This window comes from Falco cherrug, chromosome 3 (genome assembly GCF_023634085.1).
Source record: "Falco cherrug isolate bFalChe1 chromosome 3, bFalChe1.pri, whole genome shotgun sequence".
Classification (NCBI taxonomy): domain Eukaryota; kingdom Metazoa; phylum Chordata; class Aves; order Falconiformes; family Falconidae; genus Falco; species Falco cherrug.
In genome coordinates this window covers 48,586,267-48,603,581 of record NC_073699.1, presented here as the reverse complement: position 1 = coordinate 48,603,581, position 17,315 = coordinate 48,586,267, and the positions used below count along the sequence as shown (strand labels likewise).

General features: G+C 38.2%; 1 protein-coding gene across 1 annotated transcript in view; it reads left to right on the top strand.

Annotated features, from left to right (window-relative positions):
- The window catches only part of LOC102057144 (RP1, axonemal microtubule associated), a 144,797-nt gene that overhangs the window by 39,675 nt on the left and 87,807 nt on the right, over window positions 1–17,315 (top strand). Inside the window, exons 11-14 of the mRNA XM_055706318.1 lie at window positions 1,815–2,040; window positions 12,565–12,719; window positions 13,334–13,412; window positions 16,661–16,742. Coding sequence (XP_055562293.1) covers window positions 1,815–2,040; window positions 12,565–12,719; window positions 13,334–13,412; window positions 16,661–16,742 — 542 coding nt within the window. The remainder of the gene's footprint in view (window positions 1–1,814; window positions 2,041–12,564; window positions 12,720–13,333; window positions 13,413–16,660; window positions 16,743–17,315) is intronic.

Genomic DNA, 17,315 nt, shown 5'->3' with positions numbered 1-17,315 from the left:
AGATGTAGTAATGAATACTGTAATCAAAGATGCCAGTGACACTCTTGCAAGAGGGTTTATGCCAGATTTTAATCATGGCCATGATGTCACAAGGTTTCAGTGCTTTATTTACTAAATTGCCCTTTAACACTTCTGCACCAAATAGCAGCCAGTGCCTAGATCTCAGGAGAGCACTACCTTTATTCACCAATACTATACTTTATTCAATTCACAATAACGGGTGACAGTTCTAATATATTGTAACATTTATTTGCAAGAGAACCTTAGCGGTCACTTGCTCACTGCACAGGTCTCTGCTTTGTAGCTGTTATTATTGTATATTTACATCTACAAGCTGTAGATGGTTATTATGGCAACTCAGCCTATGTCCTGGCTACGTTTGTGGTTAGTTTCAGAGCTTTTTGTCTGCTGCTGTAATTCTGCCGTGAGTATTAGCAGCATATTTTTGATGTACATGGTTTTACTGCATTAATGTTATAATCATGCCTTCAGTTAGCACTTCTTACTTTAACAGACTGTTTTAATACAGGAAAACCTACTACTTTGGACGTAAGTGTGACTCTATCCAGACTTTACAGCACTAGTGTATGTGTCATGATGTCATGTTATGAGACTGAGTTGCGCCAGACTTGCCTCAGGGATGCAAGAAAATGATGATCAATTAGGGCTGCTAAGACTCTCTTCTGTGATGTTCCTCATGACCAAGAAATGTCAATGTTACACTAGCCTGTGTCAATGCATGGGAAAACATTTCAACAGAAGAGTGAAAAGGGTATGTCTCTAGTGTCTCTGATATTTCCCAGCTCCACAGAGAAGAGGAGCATTACCTTTTAGTCTTCCTCAGCAAAAAACATCGAAGAGGAAACTCTCACTGTGGGGCAGGCTTATCAATATTATCTTCCAGAACAGATGCAATGGACCTTCAAACACACTTCTTAGTTCACCCGTTTTGGTGATTCAGGCTACTGGCGCAATGTTGGTGTTAGTTATTTGTCAATCTGTTTTTTGTCTGTTTGAGTTTTGTTTTGATGCTAAACAGTACAAAATTGGTATAATGGTAAAAGAAACAACTACTTTTTGTTATTTTTTTCATCTGTAATTTTTTTCCCAATACCTGAGCTTTCAAACAATTCACTGAAAATGAAAGTAGTTAACTCTGCTTTTGTGCTTAAGTTCCTGCCATCAGCTTTGCTCAAAAAACTTCTGCAGCCCAAAACAAAGTGTCTCTTATTTCAGGACTGCAGTATTCCATGTGACATAGTCATGCTTTATTGTTTAAATTTGCTGCAGTGTGGCGTCAGCACTCACAGAAACAGTTAACCCTGACACCAGTGCACATAAAAATAAAAGACAATGAGAAAAGTGGGCCATAGCAGACCGATAATTGGTAGGAATAGTTAATAGGGCTTTGCTGATGGTAAATGTATGGACTGCAAAATATATCATTTCATACAGCAATGGCTGAAGGTAATTCTGCTAGTTAAAGTATTTGTCTAGAAATAGACATTTACATTATAACACTACAAACTGGATTCTGTCAAGACATCTAAAACCAGACTGAATTGGTTAAGCCCTTTAGTCACTTTAAATAACAGGGTAGTGAAATCAATAAAATTACATTTGCAGACTACTCCATTTACTTTTGTTCAATTGCTCTGGGATTCATTGTATATTAAGGCTTCATTTTCTCAAAACCCCCATTACTCTAGGTTGTGTTAGCTGCACATGTAGCTTGCATGCCCAGTATAAGAAGGATTGCTAAAAGACAGTCTTATAATTTTTTATTAAAACCTGGATTTTTTTTGTCATTACAGATTAATCTCAGAGATCTTGGGCAGCTATATAAAATCCGCATTGGCCACGATAACACTGGAAATGATCCCAGTTGGTACCTGGAGGAAGTCAGGCTTGAAAGAGTAGTACCTCTTTCTCATGAAGAGATTTGTCTCCCTGTACAGTGCTGGCTTGCAGAAGACAAGGGTGAAGGTGATACGTGGAGAGAAGTGGCAATAAGAAATCCCACAAAGGAGCTTTTGCCATGTACGTATTCAGTATTTTAGATCATGTGTTCACTAGCCATATCCTGTGAGTATATGACAGCTTTTCATGTTTCTTCCAGGGCACACTGCCCAAAAGCCAGTGAAACCATAAAACAATACCTTCCAGATACTTTCTAGTTCCACAGAGGCGAGAAGTGGTCATTTTACCCCACTCCTTTCCTTCCCAAAATCAAAATGATAGCCGTAGCCAGGGCATCTTACCCCTACAAAATTCTTGATCTCTCAGAGTGCCCCTTAATCACTGGCAAATACTGTTCTTTAGGGCAAGACATCAGGCAGGAAATCAAGGCATATTAAGGTATGTAATGTCATATGACTTCCAGTTCCTTTTAGCAAGTTTGGTATCATCCTTTCTTGTGCTGCATAAAATATTCTTTACTAGAAATCCATGACCTGAATCATCACACACACTTTTTACACATCAGACTCAAGCCACAGCCATTCACACAGAAGTTGTTAGCTGCAGGGTGGCACTTTGGTACTTCAAAGTTTACCACAGCTCTGATGCACTTGTTCTCTTCAAGTGAAGCAGGAAATAGCCCATCATATAAAGCTGTTATTTAAAAAGTCCAAGGCCTCTATGAAGGAATAAACAGCCAATATAATAATTTAGCACAATGTTTTTTTTTTTAATAGAATTCTCTTTACATTAATAGAATGACAACAGTGCAACTGATAGACAACAGTGTTTGACACCATTCAGACAAACTGTATTCAAATTGAAGGAGTGAATATTACAAGGAATCAATGATTCAGCATAAAAAAGGGTCATCATGCACTTAGTGACACTCAAATAATTTCAGAAGAAAATATCAAACAGGTGAAAAACCTCAACTAAAGGAATATAAACCTCTGAAAGGAAACATCAAGACTGGTGGTGTGTGAATGTTTTTGATGGGTTTTAAGGCCAAAGGGGACTACTGATCTCTATTACAGAGGCCAGAAGATGCTGAGAAACACGTATGGGCCAGTTCACATTTCCCCTTTGCTTTTTTTTTTTTTTTTTTTTTTAATATTTTGAAGAGTGTTTAGTAACTTCAATAAGAGATTTCAAAAACTGGGACTGATCAGGATGAACCAGGCTGTATAATCATTAACATATTCCACATCCTACGGTGATTTAAGTATTGTATATTGGTGCAACAGAAAAATAATGCAGAAGCCAATTAAATGGCGTGAACAATTTTTTCAACATCAATAACTCAAATCTTCATTACACAGTCTGAAATACCCATTCAAAAAGAGGTACTAATATTCTGGTAGATGCACTCCATTTGTGTACTTGAATGTGAAAAATTAAGTCCGTTCTATCAACGGCTGGGAATATACTTAAAAGAGCACTTTTACTTACTTTTTAATTGTAATATTACTGCATCTTTCATTGCCTTTGCAGGAAAATTATCTCTATTAAAATATATGTCTCAAGTTTGTAAGAAAAATTACTTTAGAAAGCATTTGGAAATTTCCTGAAATTGTAAGTTTTACAAATTAATTATTGATTTTAGGTACATTTAAATTGAACAATATAAACTCTGCAAGGCCTCCCAAGGACTTCCTGTTTATACTCTCAAGAACAAGCAAATGAAAAACTACCAATTTGCATTTCCCATTTAAAAGCTAATTGCTTACAAGTACTGGACAAACCATATTAAGTCACTTTCTCCAGCAGAACAAATGATGTACTACTTATTACTTAATGATAATCTGATATGATTCAGTAATTTATATCCTGTACTTTCAATTCAATCTGGTACATTTTAGTGGTATTAAATTTGCTTAACTATAAAAGTGATGTGCTGGAATCTTTAAACAAAATGAACAAATATAAACAAAACTCAGAAAGAATAGTTTTTTAAATTGCTGTTCTTTAACACTTACTTTTTCACTCAAATTCTCTCTTAGAAAAAAAGTATATTTTTTTCTTTACCTTTTTTCTCCCTTTCTCCAACCAAACTCTGCTGTGGGGACCCAAAACCTTGGAGCTGATTTTTGTTTCCTTGTCTTTCTTTTTCGTAGCTTCTCTTCTTCAAATCCTAAGTTATTTCCTGATTCTCTCAGTTTTCTTTACCTTCCTGTCGGAAATCCAATCTTTTCCATCCAAATTTCTCAACTTGGTAACCCCCCTTATTTTTCTGACTGCCCCTCAGCTGCTTCAAAAAGCTGACACTAATCCGGCCTCCTACTGCAAGTGATGCTTCCAGTTCTTTCTCAGTTTCTCCATTGCACCAGTCTCAGCTTCCATACATAACTCGGGTTCCTTATGCCTCCAACGTATGTCTGTCTTTGTTTTCTCTTCTTTTCTTATTTTTCCTCATTGCCAAGTCTTCTAGGTCTGTGGCTCCTTTTAATCCTATTCTGTTTTTGTTGCTTTTCCAGCCCTGGAGATTAAAAAAATTTCACCTGATCTGTCTGTCTTCAAAGTTGTCCCTGAATTGAGGATGCTGTTGAACTGGATGATCTGTGGAGGGCTACTCCATACTCCAACCTGTTTTTTTCTGTGATTCTTCTACCCAGTCTCACTTTTTTTTCGTGGCAGTTCCAGATATTTTTAATTAACCAAACTTTACAAGTATTGGATTGTTTATTTGTTGCCATTTTGATTTGGTTTCATCCTCTAGTTATGTTGTGATGCACAAAATCAAAGAATAATTGTTCAGCTGTTTTCTAAGTGATAGGTATTGGAAATTAGTCATTGTTCCCTGAACTGGGTAAATCTTAAGTGTCATTCAATGAAAATAAGATAGAAGCTTTATCCTGAATGCTTTTGACGTAGCTTTATAACATCATGACAACACAGGAGTGTTAGGGGAATTATGACTATATCTGGCAGTTCAGTGTAGGTGAGGCTGCTGCAGCTGCACAGCCCCAGGTCCCCAGGTCCCAGGCTGAATACGTGTTCCCAGTCCGCACACACAGAGAGAGCACATCTATATACCACATCTATACACAGGTATACATGGCCAGCTGTACAGTAACGCAGACACACAGAACAGACACAGAAACACAGGCAGCACCAGCAGCCTCATCCCGCTCACCTCTCTGGCTGAGCAGGATGGAGTCCACTAATAGGAATATATATGTGTACACATATGTACAAGGTGGATGCTGCCAGCTGCTGGGCTCACACACTCTATCTGCCTCTGGATCCCAGTCTCCCCAGTTGCTGGCTTCTGGACATACGAGCCCTCAAGGCTGCAGCCCCACTCCAACTGCTGGTACAGACTGTCTGACACACACATGCACACAGGCATGCATGCACAGAGGTGTCTTGTCCTTAGAGACACACATACACCTCAGCAGGTCTCACCCCTAGAGACACCCATATCCCATGTTGTCTCTGGCAGCTGGCCAGGATTCCTGTGGTCCCTCCAACAGTCAGCTGTTCGTATGGTCTGGCACTTAGAGACATGAGCCTCTCAACCCTTGTACCACTCCACTCACTCGCGGTGTTTCACTCCCTCTAGTCTCTCCAGATGCCTTCATGCAGGACCCCAACTGGGTCCCAGTCCAGTTGCTGGTACTCAGACCCCATACCCACACATGTGTATGCACACAGAGAACAGAGAGTCCTTCACCCAGAAAAAGAGTTAGAAATCAAATTAATAAGATGGGATGGACTGCACTGATCAGGTGCAGGACACAGCCAGCCATACTAACTAGCAAACTGTTGTGCCCAGCTCTTTTGATCTCCTGATCCCTCTATTTTCCCACACTTGTTCCTCCAGAAATCACCTAGATCCATCTCTTTTTCTGCCTTTGGTTCCTCCCCTAAACATCCCATAGTAAGTCCTGTGCAATCCCAAAATGCTCTTCCCCTCTGTCCCATATTGTGTTCCACACCCCTAGGCAGCAAACCCCAGCAGTCCAATAGATACTCCAGAATAGACTCATCATGATGGGTTTCATGCCTGGACACTGGGACTGGGACTCTCCTGAGATGGCCATGTAGGGGCTGGGAGAGAGTGTCCTTTCCTCTGAGTCCTTGGCTTCTCCCAAGCCCATCACAGGAGCCACCAGCCCATCTCCACAAACACAGGGGCACAAGGGCAGGTGGCTTGGGAGAAGCCAGAGCAGGGTGTTAGTTGGACTCGCCCTGCCCATAGCTGTCTGTGCCTCTTTGTGAGCGTGCAGAAGACCTTTACCCCACATCTTAACATGGATTAACTTCAGATGTGGCTGAAGTTTTGATCTAAAGGGGTGCATGACACAAGAAGTATTGCATTTTCTTACTGTTCTTCTTATGCGAACATAAACTTCAAATGTGAATAAAAATGGGGAAATCTGCCCTGTTCTTGTTCACTTAATCGAAGGAATAACTGTACTGATTTGAAATAAAAGACAAATACTGAGACTGAGGCAGAAAATATTCCAGCTCAAAAGATTTAGATTTCTTTTCCACTTGGAGAAATGTGCAGGCAAATACAAAAGTGTTAGAATGTGTAGTAATGACTCAAGCATTATCTCTACAAAATTTGTATCCCTGTTTAATCACGCAGGAGGCAAATAGGTAAATAGTCAAGCTTCTCTTTCCAATTGTATAATTGATTAGTAAGTGTGTTTTTTCAAAGCTGATAATTTTCTTATGTGTTATGAAGAATATCCCCATATTTATCTTTTTAGAATATTGCTTCAAATAGCAGTAGTGGAGATTAGAAAGCCTGAGAACTGTGATTCTCATTGAAATCTTCACCTGAAGATAATGTTTTGTATTTATGTCTTCTCAAATAATATCTGAGGAAGACAGTCCCTTTTAACAAGTATCAGCCATTAAGAAATTGTTCCCTTTTAGCCTTAACACTGCACCAATCTGGATCTTTACCCTTTTGTCACGATAAAATACCAAATACTATTCGTGCAAACTGGGTAGTGAATACCAAGTGGTAAAATCACATGACAGAGTTTCAATCTCGCTGTTTAACAAATTGAGCCAAAATGACCACTTTATTCAAGTAGGTATGTCTGGAAAAATGGTAGAACCTGCAGCAGTACTGTGTAATACTGTTTTACTGTCTTGGATCACCATTGTTAAAGGAGGACTGAATCTGACAGTTTTAATATTGTGTATCATTTACCATCTCTCTAGGTTTTATGTTCTTTGGCCAATTTGTCTGTTTACACTAGCAGCCTGATGGGAGTGGATTTGCACAGTGAAGTGGTTGGTGGTAAAAATCCAATGAGCGAAGGGTCCAACATCCTCATTATGTGCATTTAGGGGGAAGTTACTCTGGGCTTGTTCTAGTCTGTTCCCATGGACTGACTGCCAATTTGTGGTAAGATCATCATCCTTGTGTTCCTGGAACGTATGCTCTGGTTTGGCTTCATCCAAAATGGATCTCATTTTTCACTCTAAAACCACTCCATGCTGCAAAACAGATAGAAATAAGGCCAACCAGGGGATTCAGTTTCTTGATTCAAACTCATATGCTGTTGTAGGCACACCAGTATCTTTAAGCTCAGACACGTGTAATGCGGAGGAAGCTTATCTAATGTACTTTGAGTAATAAGTGATGTGTATTTATCTTGAATTCATCTGCTCTTAACTAGAATTATAAAATAATGACTGTACTTATAGTAGAATTGCTTTGAAAAGAACTGACAATGGGACAGTAGTTTATAATAAGTCAGCAGAAAAAGACCAATATTTCTGCAGTGAAAACTTTCATTTTTCTTACTCTCATCAGTAAATTATTCCTTAATTCTATCAGGATTATTTTCTTCTTCTCCCAAAACATATCAAAATATTAACTTAGTCTCTAATGCAAAGCAACCTGCTAGGCTTGCTTACTGTTTTTATTTTCCAAAGGGAAATGTCATAAGTCACTGAATTCTGTACATCACTTCTTCAGAAGGAAATGAGAAGTATATACTGTGCTTGTAGATCGAGGCTAAACTAACTCTTATCATTGGTGAATGATCAGGAATACACCAATGTTCCATCTTGGAAACCCTGATTCAGGTGCCCAGGAGTCTGGGAAAAAGGGTTCTCTAATCTGTGTTATGTTGCCCTTAGGATGCCCTTAGCTTACCTTTTCTTCATAACCAGAGAAAAAAAAGTCCTTACTCTCTCCCCTTTATTGCAGTTAGTTCATGTTCTCGTGTTATCAATAGATACCAGAAGCTGGAGTAGAGACTTAAAAAAACACCTGAAGCTTCATGATAACATCTCAAGACATAGCAGTAGTAGCAATTTTATGTATAAATTTCCTGCTTTTACACTTGACTGCTCAGTAACTCCTATAGCATTTTTGATATATTTTGATATGCCATCTTTTTAACATTGTATAGTGCTTTTATGTTTGTCTTTCATGGAGCCTTTTAGAAGCTCCTCACCTCTGCCTGAAAATATTTTACCTCTCTTTTTTCAACTGTTTCATCCATGCATCCATGTCACAGAGTCTTCTGTTTGATTAGAGAGCTTATCTAAAATTTGAAGATTTCAATCACTTGTTTTCTGAAAAGCAATTTTCTTTTTTAGTGAGTGCTAGCTGAGATCTTTTTTCCTGCTATTCTGTATTAATTAATCCTTTTATACCCTTTATCAAAGTTACACTGTTTTTCAAGATATTTCTTCTCTTATTTTGGTTTGCCCCACATTAGACATATACCTACATGTGAATCTGAGGTCCCTCATCATGCTGAAACAGCGTTTCCTGACTTCTGTTAAGTGGATGGTTTTATGATATAGCTTTCAACTTTTTCTTTCCTTTTTTTTACCTATAAGCCTACCTCTTTGCTTTGTCACCCCAGATTTCAGCTGGTGTAGCTTCAATAAATCAGCATGTAGCAAAATGAAATTACTGCTACAGAATAGAGAATTGGGTGGCAGAGTTCTAATTCTCAGAATTTTGGGATGGCTTTTTCTTACTGCTGTGAAGCAGGTCTCCATTTCAGCTGTGGCAGCAGTGGGGGCCATAGAGTAGGTCAGTTCCTCAGAGGAAAGTAAACCAGAGTCACAGAGGCTGATCATATTTTCTAGGGCTTATTATTTTACTCTATACACAAAAAAACTATTTCGTGAGCAATATACAGAAAGCTACAAACAGGCAAATTTTACACATGGTGAGTCTTGATGTCGCAGCAGTACATTTGACTGGTGGGTTTGTTCTCCAGATTTGGTTGTATCTGTCCCCTGTGCTCATCAAACTACTGGTGCACCTTGTCTTATATGTTAAAGGGTGGCATCATGCTTTTTGTTCTTTTATTTAAGCAATCTGTAGCTCAGGAGCCATTAACACCAGCACCTTTTGTAGCTGTTCTGCAGCCTGGGGGAACTGTTATAAAATTTTGAAAAAATTGCATCTGCTCAAGCTGCCCTGTGCCTAGGTTTCCACTTGTATATAAAAAGTCTGTTTAGTAAATGTTTATATGCATGTCCAAGCATTTCTCCATAGTGGCATATTTTAAGTAGGCATGCACACGTGTTTTGGAGAATAGTTTAGTTCCTTAATTATTTGTATGTTTCCTATAAACTGCATTGTGACATATACTCAGATTAAAGGAAACGAACATTCCATTATTATCCTGATACATCAGCCTGTATTGCTAACAAATTTTGCAAAAATTTAAAGCACAAATTGGTCTTTTTATTAAGAAGGTTCCTTTATAAATGCAGATTGCGTAGCCTAAATAAATGCCAGACCTAATGTTTTTGAGATGGTGAGAGATGTATAGACACAAGGACCTAATGAAAATATTTTTGAGTTCTTTACATTTTGACATGTACATGTTTTCTACTTCTGACTGATTTATTTAGGCTTGTAGCAATAGAAAGCTGTATTTGATTAGATCATTATCATCTCTCTGGTTACCACAGAGATGCACAGTGCTACAGAAGGAACTGTAATTTATTTAACTGTTAATATCTTTGTGTTGTGTTATAATTATCTCTTATTCTGTTCTGGTGTATTCTGTACTTAACCCATTTGATTTGGTCTCCTTCCAGAAATGAAAAAACTCAGTGTTTTCTTATAATAATTTATTGTTGAAGGGCTTTAAAAATGTCTTGAATATGCTTTAAAATTGTGCTTATAGTTACTTAAATTTTGCAGTTTTGATCATGGGAATTACTTGTAGGTGTAAGTAATACAGATACTAATCTTTGTATATAAACACTCATAACATAAATAATCTATGCCCTTTCCTTAACTCCCACAGTCGTTTTGCTTTTTCAAAACACAATGTGAGTAAGAATGTAAAAGCATGGAGGAGATTTCATGTTGACATGTCCCTGCTTTTACTAATCTGCAATGTCTTGCTCCATGGGTAGTCCAGCCCTATTATTCAAACAGCTGGCCACAGATTAATGTAATCATCAGGTTTTCTTTTGGAAATGTGACCTCTTTCCTTCCACACTCTGAAAGATTTTGCCACTTCATGATCAGTGTGGCTCTTTGCTTTGTTGCACGTTTTCTTTTATAGTTTGCTGTCAACCCTTATCCTCTGTCCTTTGGCCAGTTTGCTGTTTGGCTTATGTTCTTCTGTTGCTTATCTGCACATAGTTATGATTATTAGATTATATTGGCTATTAGGAAAAAATTCTTCACTGAAAGGGTGGTCAAGCATTGGAACAGGCTGCCTAGGGAGGTGGTGGAATCACCACCCTGGAAGTATTCAAAAAATGTGTAGATGTGATGCTTAGTGGCACAGCTTAGTGGTGGACTTGGCAGTCCTGGCTTAACAGTTGGACTTGATGATCTTTTCCAACCTAAGTGATTCTGATTCTATACTAAGACTTATGATATAAAATGTTACTTGGATATATAGCTCAATTATGTTAATTATCATGTCCATTTTTCTTTGTTACTTGTCATTCATATCTACAATTTTTTTAAACATTATTTTATGTTAAAAACCTTGAAACCATTTTTTTGAAGGGGGTGTATGTGTTATTGACATCAATTATATGTCATGGGCTGTGTTGGTACATTAATGTATGGATGTGAGAGGCGCAATGGAGTTACAGAAAATAATAAAACTGATCAAGGGACACCACTCCTATTTTGAGTCACAGTTGTAATAGTGATAATGAGTTGGAGACACTGTCTTAGTCAGTTTAGGATAGTTTTAAACAGATTAAAAGAGATATCCTAATTTGGTAAGCATACAGTCTATTCTTCAGCATTTCCTTCCTATGTTTTAATGTATGTGGGGCTACTTTTTCCCCTTAGGTATTTTCAGTATTATTTTAATACTTGTTAAGTTTCTCCACTGGGAATCAGAAATAGCTGCTCCTCAGTGATGGTGGATGACATGATGTTTGAGTTTACAAGCTGCCTTGGGGTCCAGTGAATTAAAAATTTATGGAAATGTCAGATTCTGCTAGCTGTTTGGTTGTTTAAGAGTAATAATATTTTAATTAGTTTTTGTAGAATATTGTCCACTGTCAAGCATTTTATTGTAATATTTTTGTTTTCATCTTATTTCCTTCTGAAAAGTCATGTTTAATTCTGTTTGGTAGGGCTGCTACTACTTTTCTTCACTCCCAAGAACTATTATAATTACCCATTAGTGAAACAATAATCTTCTCTGTGATCTACTACATAGCAGCAGAAATAGCCAGCTGTGATTAGAATAGAAACACTCCATGGAAAAATTGCCATTAAGATGTAAACATGAAATTTTTTTTAAAAAGTCACAATAAGAAAAATTGGAATGAAATATAATAGTAAGTGATTACTACAAATATTTTTTTAAAAGAAGTTTGCATATCTGGATAATTCTAAAGATAATATTCGTGTGGTGCCAAGTATGTTAATAAAGTAACTCTGAATTATATTTCCAAATTCTTTGAAGATAATTGTATATTTTTTGTGTGTAAGACTTTGGTCTAGACTAGAAGGAGAGGCATTAAAAAATAGTAGAAATATTTCAGCTGAGAGCTGTTTTTAAAAAAGTGTTCACATCCACTAGTGATAAATGTTGAAACTTTCAAAAGCAAGTTGAGTGTCCACTTGTTATAGAAGAGGGAGCCCATTCATCTTCTTGACCACCTTTGTGAGATGAAAATCTAAACCCACTAGGATGAATGGTTGCTCTTCTTTTAAGATGAAATGAATGTTAACCACCTGGAAAATTCTGTTTTGCACAAATCTGGAGATGGGAATGCGTTGGTAGCAGTGAAATATAGCTATTGTTTGAGATCATGACTTAGGCACAGTTAGGTGTTCTCCAGATAATTTGCCAAGAAAGACTTTGCAAATTAGGTCTTGAAATCATGAAACAGGGAGTGACAGAGGAAAGTGTAGCACTAGGGAACACATGCTTGATAGGCTACTTTGCTGAGCAATGCACAGCTATACTCAGCATAATGCATGTTTTCAAGCTTGCTCTTCATATTTTTGTGCAGAAAATTACAAGGTTTGAACCTTTAAGTGACAAATGCATGGATAGCTGTTGCTACTTCCAAACTTGAAAGTCAGTATAGTCTTCTGGCAAAATTTTGATGAGAAAGCTTTTGAATCATGTGCAAGCTACAAGGATAACCTCAAGCTTTTTCTTCTCCTAGTGTTGGTGTATGAGGTCCATGTATACACGGGTACCAAACTTGGTGCTGAAACAGATTCTAACGTTTATATCAACCTCATTGGGACAAGAGGAGATGCTGGCAAAAGGAAGCTCCATAGATCTAAGAATAATAATGTAAAATTTCAACGTGGACAGGTGAAGTAAAAACAATGCTACTTCTGATCAATAAGAGCAAATTATGGCTAGCAAACTGTTCAGTAAGTGTAAATACCTTTTTATTTACAAGTTTTATCCTTGCAGTTTACCATTTTCTGACATATTTTCTTTATTCAAAATTACAGAATTAAATCATATAAATAATTTTTATCTGCTGGATCAATCATTTACTGAGAACATTGGATAGTAGAATTTGAGTACTCTTCATTATTGATATTTCACATATAGATAAAATGGTGCCAATAAAATTTTTGTTCACTGTGAACTTTAGAATCAAGTTCTAATTCCTTATTTGCAAGTATGTTTTCCAGTCTTGGTGAAGCAGATAGGACTAGAAAATATAGAGATGATGAAATAATACTTTGCAACTAATCATTGTGTCATGTCAGAGGAAATGAATTCTGTCTCTGTGGAGTAATTTTAACATGTTATTCACCTTAGAAAGCTTTAAAAGATCCAGGACAAATATAAGACATCTATGTCTATTTCGGAAAAGAAAAAAGAGAGAGAAAAGATAAACTATTCATTACTGTTATAGTCAAAGCAATAACTGTGTTCAAAACCTTTATAATTTTCCTTGTCTGGTTCCACAGATGGATATTTTCTGCATAAAGGCTGTCTCGCTGGGAGACTTGGAGAAAGTTCTGATTAGCTGTGATGGAGCTGGTCCAGGTAGGATTTAACTTCCTAGAGACAAATCTGTTTTCAAGTCCTTTTTAAACACAATGCGCTTTATTTATATGGCATCCTTCATACAAAGTGTGACAGAAGGTCTTGCAGTGACAAAAAGTCTTCACAGAGACTGGTCACTGTGATGAGATGGTGAAAAATAGTCGTAACGGACAGCAAAAAATACAGGAGTTTAATGTCAAATACTGGCATTCCACTCCTTGTTTTCAAGTTTATTTATAAGAAAGCACAATTTATTTGCATATAGAAAACTCATGAAAGCATTTCTCACACAGGTAAAACAACCCTTCATTAGACAAACAATGAAGACTGGACAGAATAGAATTAAAGATACTCAACACCTGCTTTACTACCGAACAGATTTTGAGTAGTTACAGCATAATGCCCTTGCTGCTTTGGGCAACAGTAGAAGATCTGGTTATTTATTTAATCTGTGCAAGTCAGTGTGGAGCTGCTCCAGTGGGTGACATTGCATTCAGCTTGTAGGTTTTTCAGAAAAGAGAGAATTTTGTGATGAGTTGAACTTTTGGTACAGGCCCTAGAGGTATGCATTTCTGGAATGATGTATATGAAGAGAAAGCTAGCATTTAAAAGCACTGAAGATGTAAATACTGCAAATATGTTTGCAGATTAGTAGCTCGGAAGAAGCTAGGTGAAGACAAGAATTGTTAAAGCAGATCAAGGCCACGCTGATATCAGATTAGAACAGCACTTTTACCCTACTCTGTTCTGAAACGGCCTCAAGCAACACCCATCTCGCTGACTGTCCATACTGTCTAAGGCTCCAAGCAGACTGGTGACTATTACAGAAGGAGCCTTATTAGTGCAGCCTGGACACGGGGTGTGAACTTGATTCTTGTGTCTTTGTAGTTCTCCAGAGTTTGCTGCCCTCAGCAGTACGAATGACTGTATACCCGAAAGCTTCACATCCTGGTAGGCCAAGACATAACACAGAAGGCAGTGTGGTGGAGCTTACTTACCTTCACTCTATCCCACAGGATACTATGCCATGCTCTCCTCCCTCATCTCTCCTTTAAGAGGCAGCTAGCCATATCACAGAATCAACATTACAAATCTGCAACCGGACACAGCTATCTTAAGCTGCTTTTTGACAGTCGAGTTCAAAACCTGCATTTCTGGAGGACTGTCTAAACAGGACAATAGATCGAGTTCCAGCTATAAGAAAATTTATGCCTTGATAGTTAAAAGGATTGTGCATTGTGCTTGGCACAGACAGATCTCACAGACCTCTTTTGAGCTGTACCCAAAACTAGTCCCAGATGAGCCTGGTCTGGGGCTGGGGTGCACAGTGGGGCTGAGAGCTGGGAAAGGATGGCGAGTGAGAGGAGAGGCCTTCGAGAGACTCAGACTTTGGGGGGTTGAGAGGGAGGAAAGAGGGTTCCTTTAGAGGTGGGTCTGCCCTTTTTTCTAATCTTCTCTGAGTGACAAGGCAGAAGGTCTTTAGTCTTGTTTTGGAGACTGTCTTGAAAGGATCACAGAACATCTGCTTTCTTTGGGGCTCTCAGACTGCAGCACATAGATCTTCCACAGCCACTGTGAATGAGGAAAGAAAAGGAATTTTGTCCTAGACAGCAAGGTTTTGGCATTGCTCAGGTGTAAGTCACTAGATGATGTGTCTTGCCTGCTGAATGGACCTTCTCCTCTATAGAAATATTCCATACACACCTGTACATCTAGGAGTGCCTTTCATCTGTTTTGGCCTGTTTCAAAGCGACCTGCCTGACTGCTGGAAAATCTTGGCTAGGCTAGTAGTCTCCTTCCAATGAAAGAGCATCTGAGGTAGACGAGGGTGACAGAAGGAGCTTGCAGGGTGTCCTGACGTGTCCTGGGCCTGAAATCTTGAAGGGGAAATGCTGTTCTGCTCCAAGCACTGCCTGGGCAAGCCCTCCCTATGGGACAGAGACTGCCACCTTCTAGGGACTTCTAGATTGTATTGCAGCCAGGGAGGCAGAGCATCAGGATAAACAGGACAGTTGTCTGCTTCTGACCAAAACATCCCTCATGCTGTTTTGCTACGATGTGTTGAGAAATACTGGTATGAGTCAGGCAAAACCTCATAATCAATATGACAAGTTATGAGTGGTGTAGACACAGTGAGAACAGTATATTCAAAAACAGCTTTGCAGGAGAACTGTACTAGTCACTAGGATGGTTATTGGGAGTGATCTAGGAGATCAGCGTGAATGTGCCAGTGGTTACTGCTGTTAGGGAGAGGATGGAGTCAGTAGCCCCACAGAAGTGAGGCTGCACAGCTCCATGCATGCCGGTCCCACTAGTAGCAAGGTTGAGTATGTGTTCCCAGTAGTCACACACACAAACACATTTATAAAGCACATATACATATGCAGATGGCTGGTCACACGGATCCATAGCACATACACAGACACAAACAGCACCAATGACCTTATCCTGTTATGCTCTCCTGCTGACTGGAATGGCAGTCCGTCAATGGCAAATATATACATATATACACACACATATACACACACACACACACACACACACATCTATATATCTACATATATATATACATGTTCATTATGGATGTGTGTGTATATATATATCTATATATCCATACATACAAATATATACATACTCATGGATGTATAAGGCCTCCAGTAGTTGGCCTTAGATGCTCAGTCTGTCCAGTTGTTGGTCCTGGATCCCTGGACCATTAGTTTTCCCAGTTACTGCCACCTAGACATACAAAGCCCCTCCAAAGCCAAAGTCCCACTCCATTTGCAAATGAGAGCAGTAGTCTTCATGATTTATTAATTAATACTCTTATATATGCAATAAGAACTTCACTCACAGAGGACCAAAATTTGCAGCTTTCACACAAATCTCAGTTAAGTGTGTAGATTTGTCCTGACATCCTTGTGCCTGATCACAAGGAATCAAAAGATGTAGGCTGGGATGTGAATGGCACTGTCAGTTTGCACATGTGTGCACATACTTGTCTCCAAGGAAAAAACCCACCCCTCTTAAAATTAGAACAGAGCAAGGCAGAGAGGAATTAACATTGTATGTCTAGTGAGAGACACAGAATAATAAAGCTTTCATTCTGTTAACATATCTGTTTAGCTGAGCTCTGTCTTAATTGGACATGTGTTTCTGCTGGAAAAAGATATTGTGGGCTTTTTTCTTTAAATGTATTCAAAATAAAAATGCATTATTTCACATGATAAACTTCTGTCATTTCAACACAGGCAGTGGATGGTTCCTGGATAAGATTGTCATCAAACATAAAGAAGGAAAGGAAGTTCAGGAGTTTGTATTTCCTTGTAATAGGTAAGCCATTCATGGAAAAAACGAATTTGTTACACTAAGGAAAAAATTGCAGAACAGGCATGTGCACACAACTTAGATGTATGAGCAATGCCCCAGAGTTTTTCAACATAAAAGGGATGAAAAATTTTGCCAGTGAAGACAAGGAACAAAAAAATGCTGTACTGGTATAGAAGGGAGTCATAGACCAATGCAAAGAAGTCCAAAACCAAATGTTGCATAGGAGGAAAGGTGCATAGATCTTTTTAAAATTTAAATTATACAGAGACCACATTAAAATAAACATGCTTTCAGTTCTCATTCTTTTCAGAAGTATTATGTGTAAAGGTCTAGCTGCACTGATTTTGGTCAGTTTCTATTTCTCAGTCACTGTAAACCTTATACACATCCTGGAAATCTTAAACTTTTCTCCTAAAGAACTACAATATTCCCTTTCATTTAGTAAATCTTTACTTGTCTGTCTTACTAGGTCTAGAATTTTGCTACCATGGGCAAAATTAAAAAATGCTTGTCTCTGTCAGTTCTAACAATTACTAAACAGCCTATTCTCACAAATTTTCTTATTATCTGAGGCAA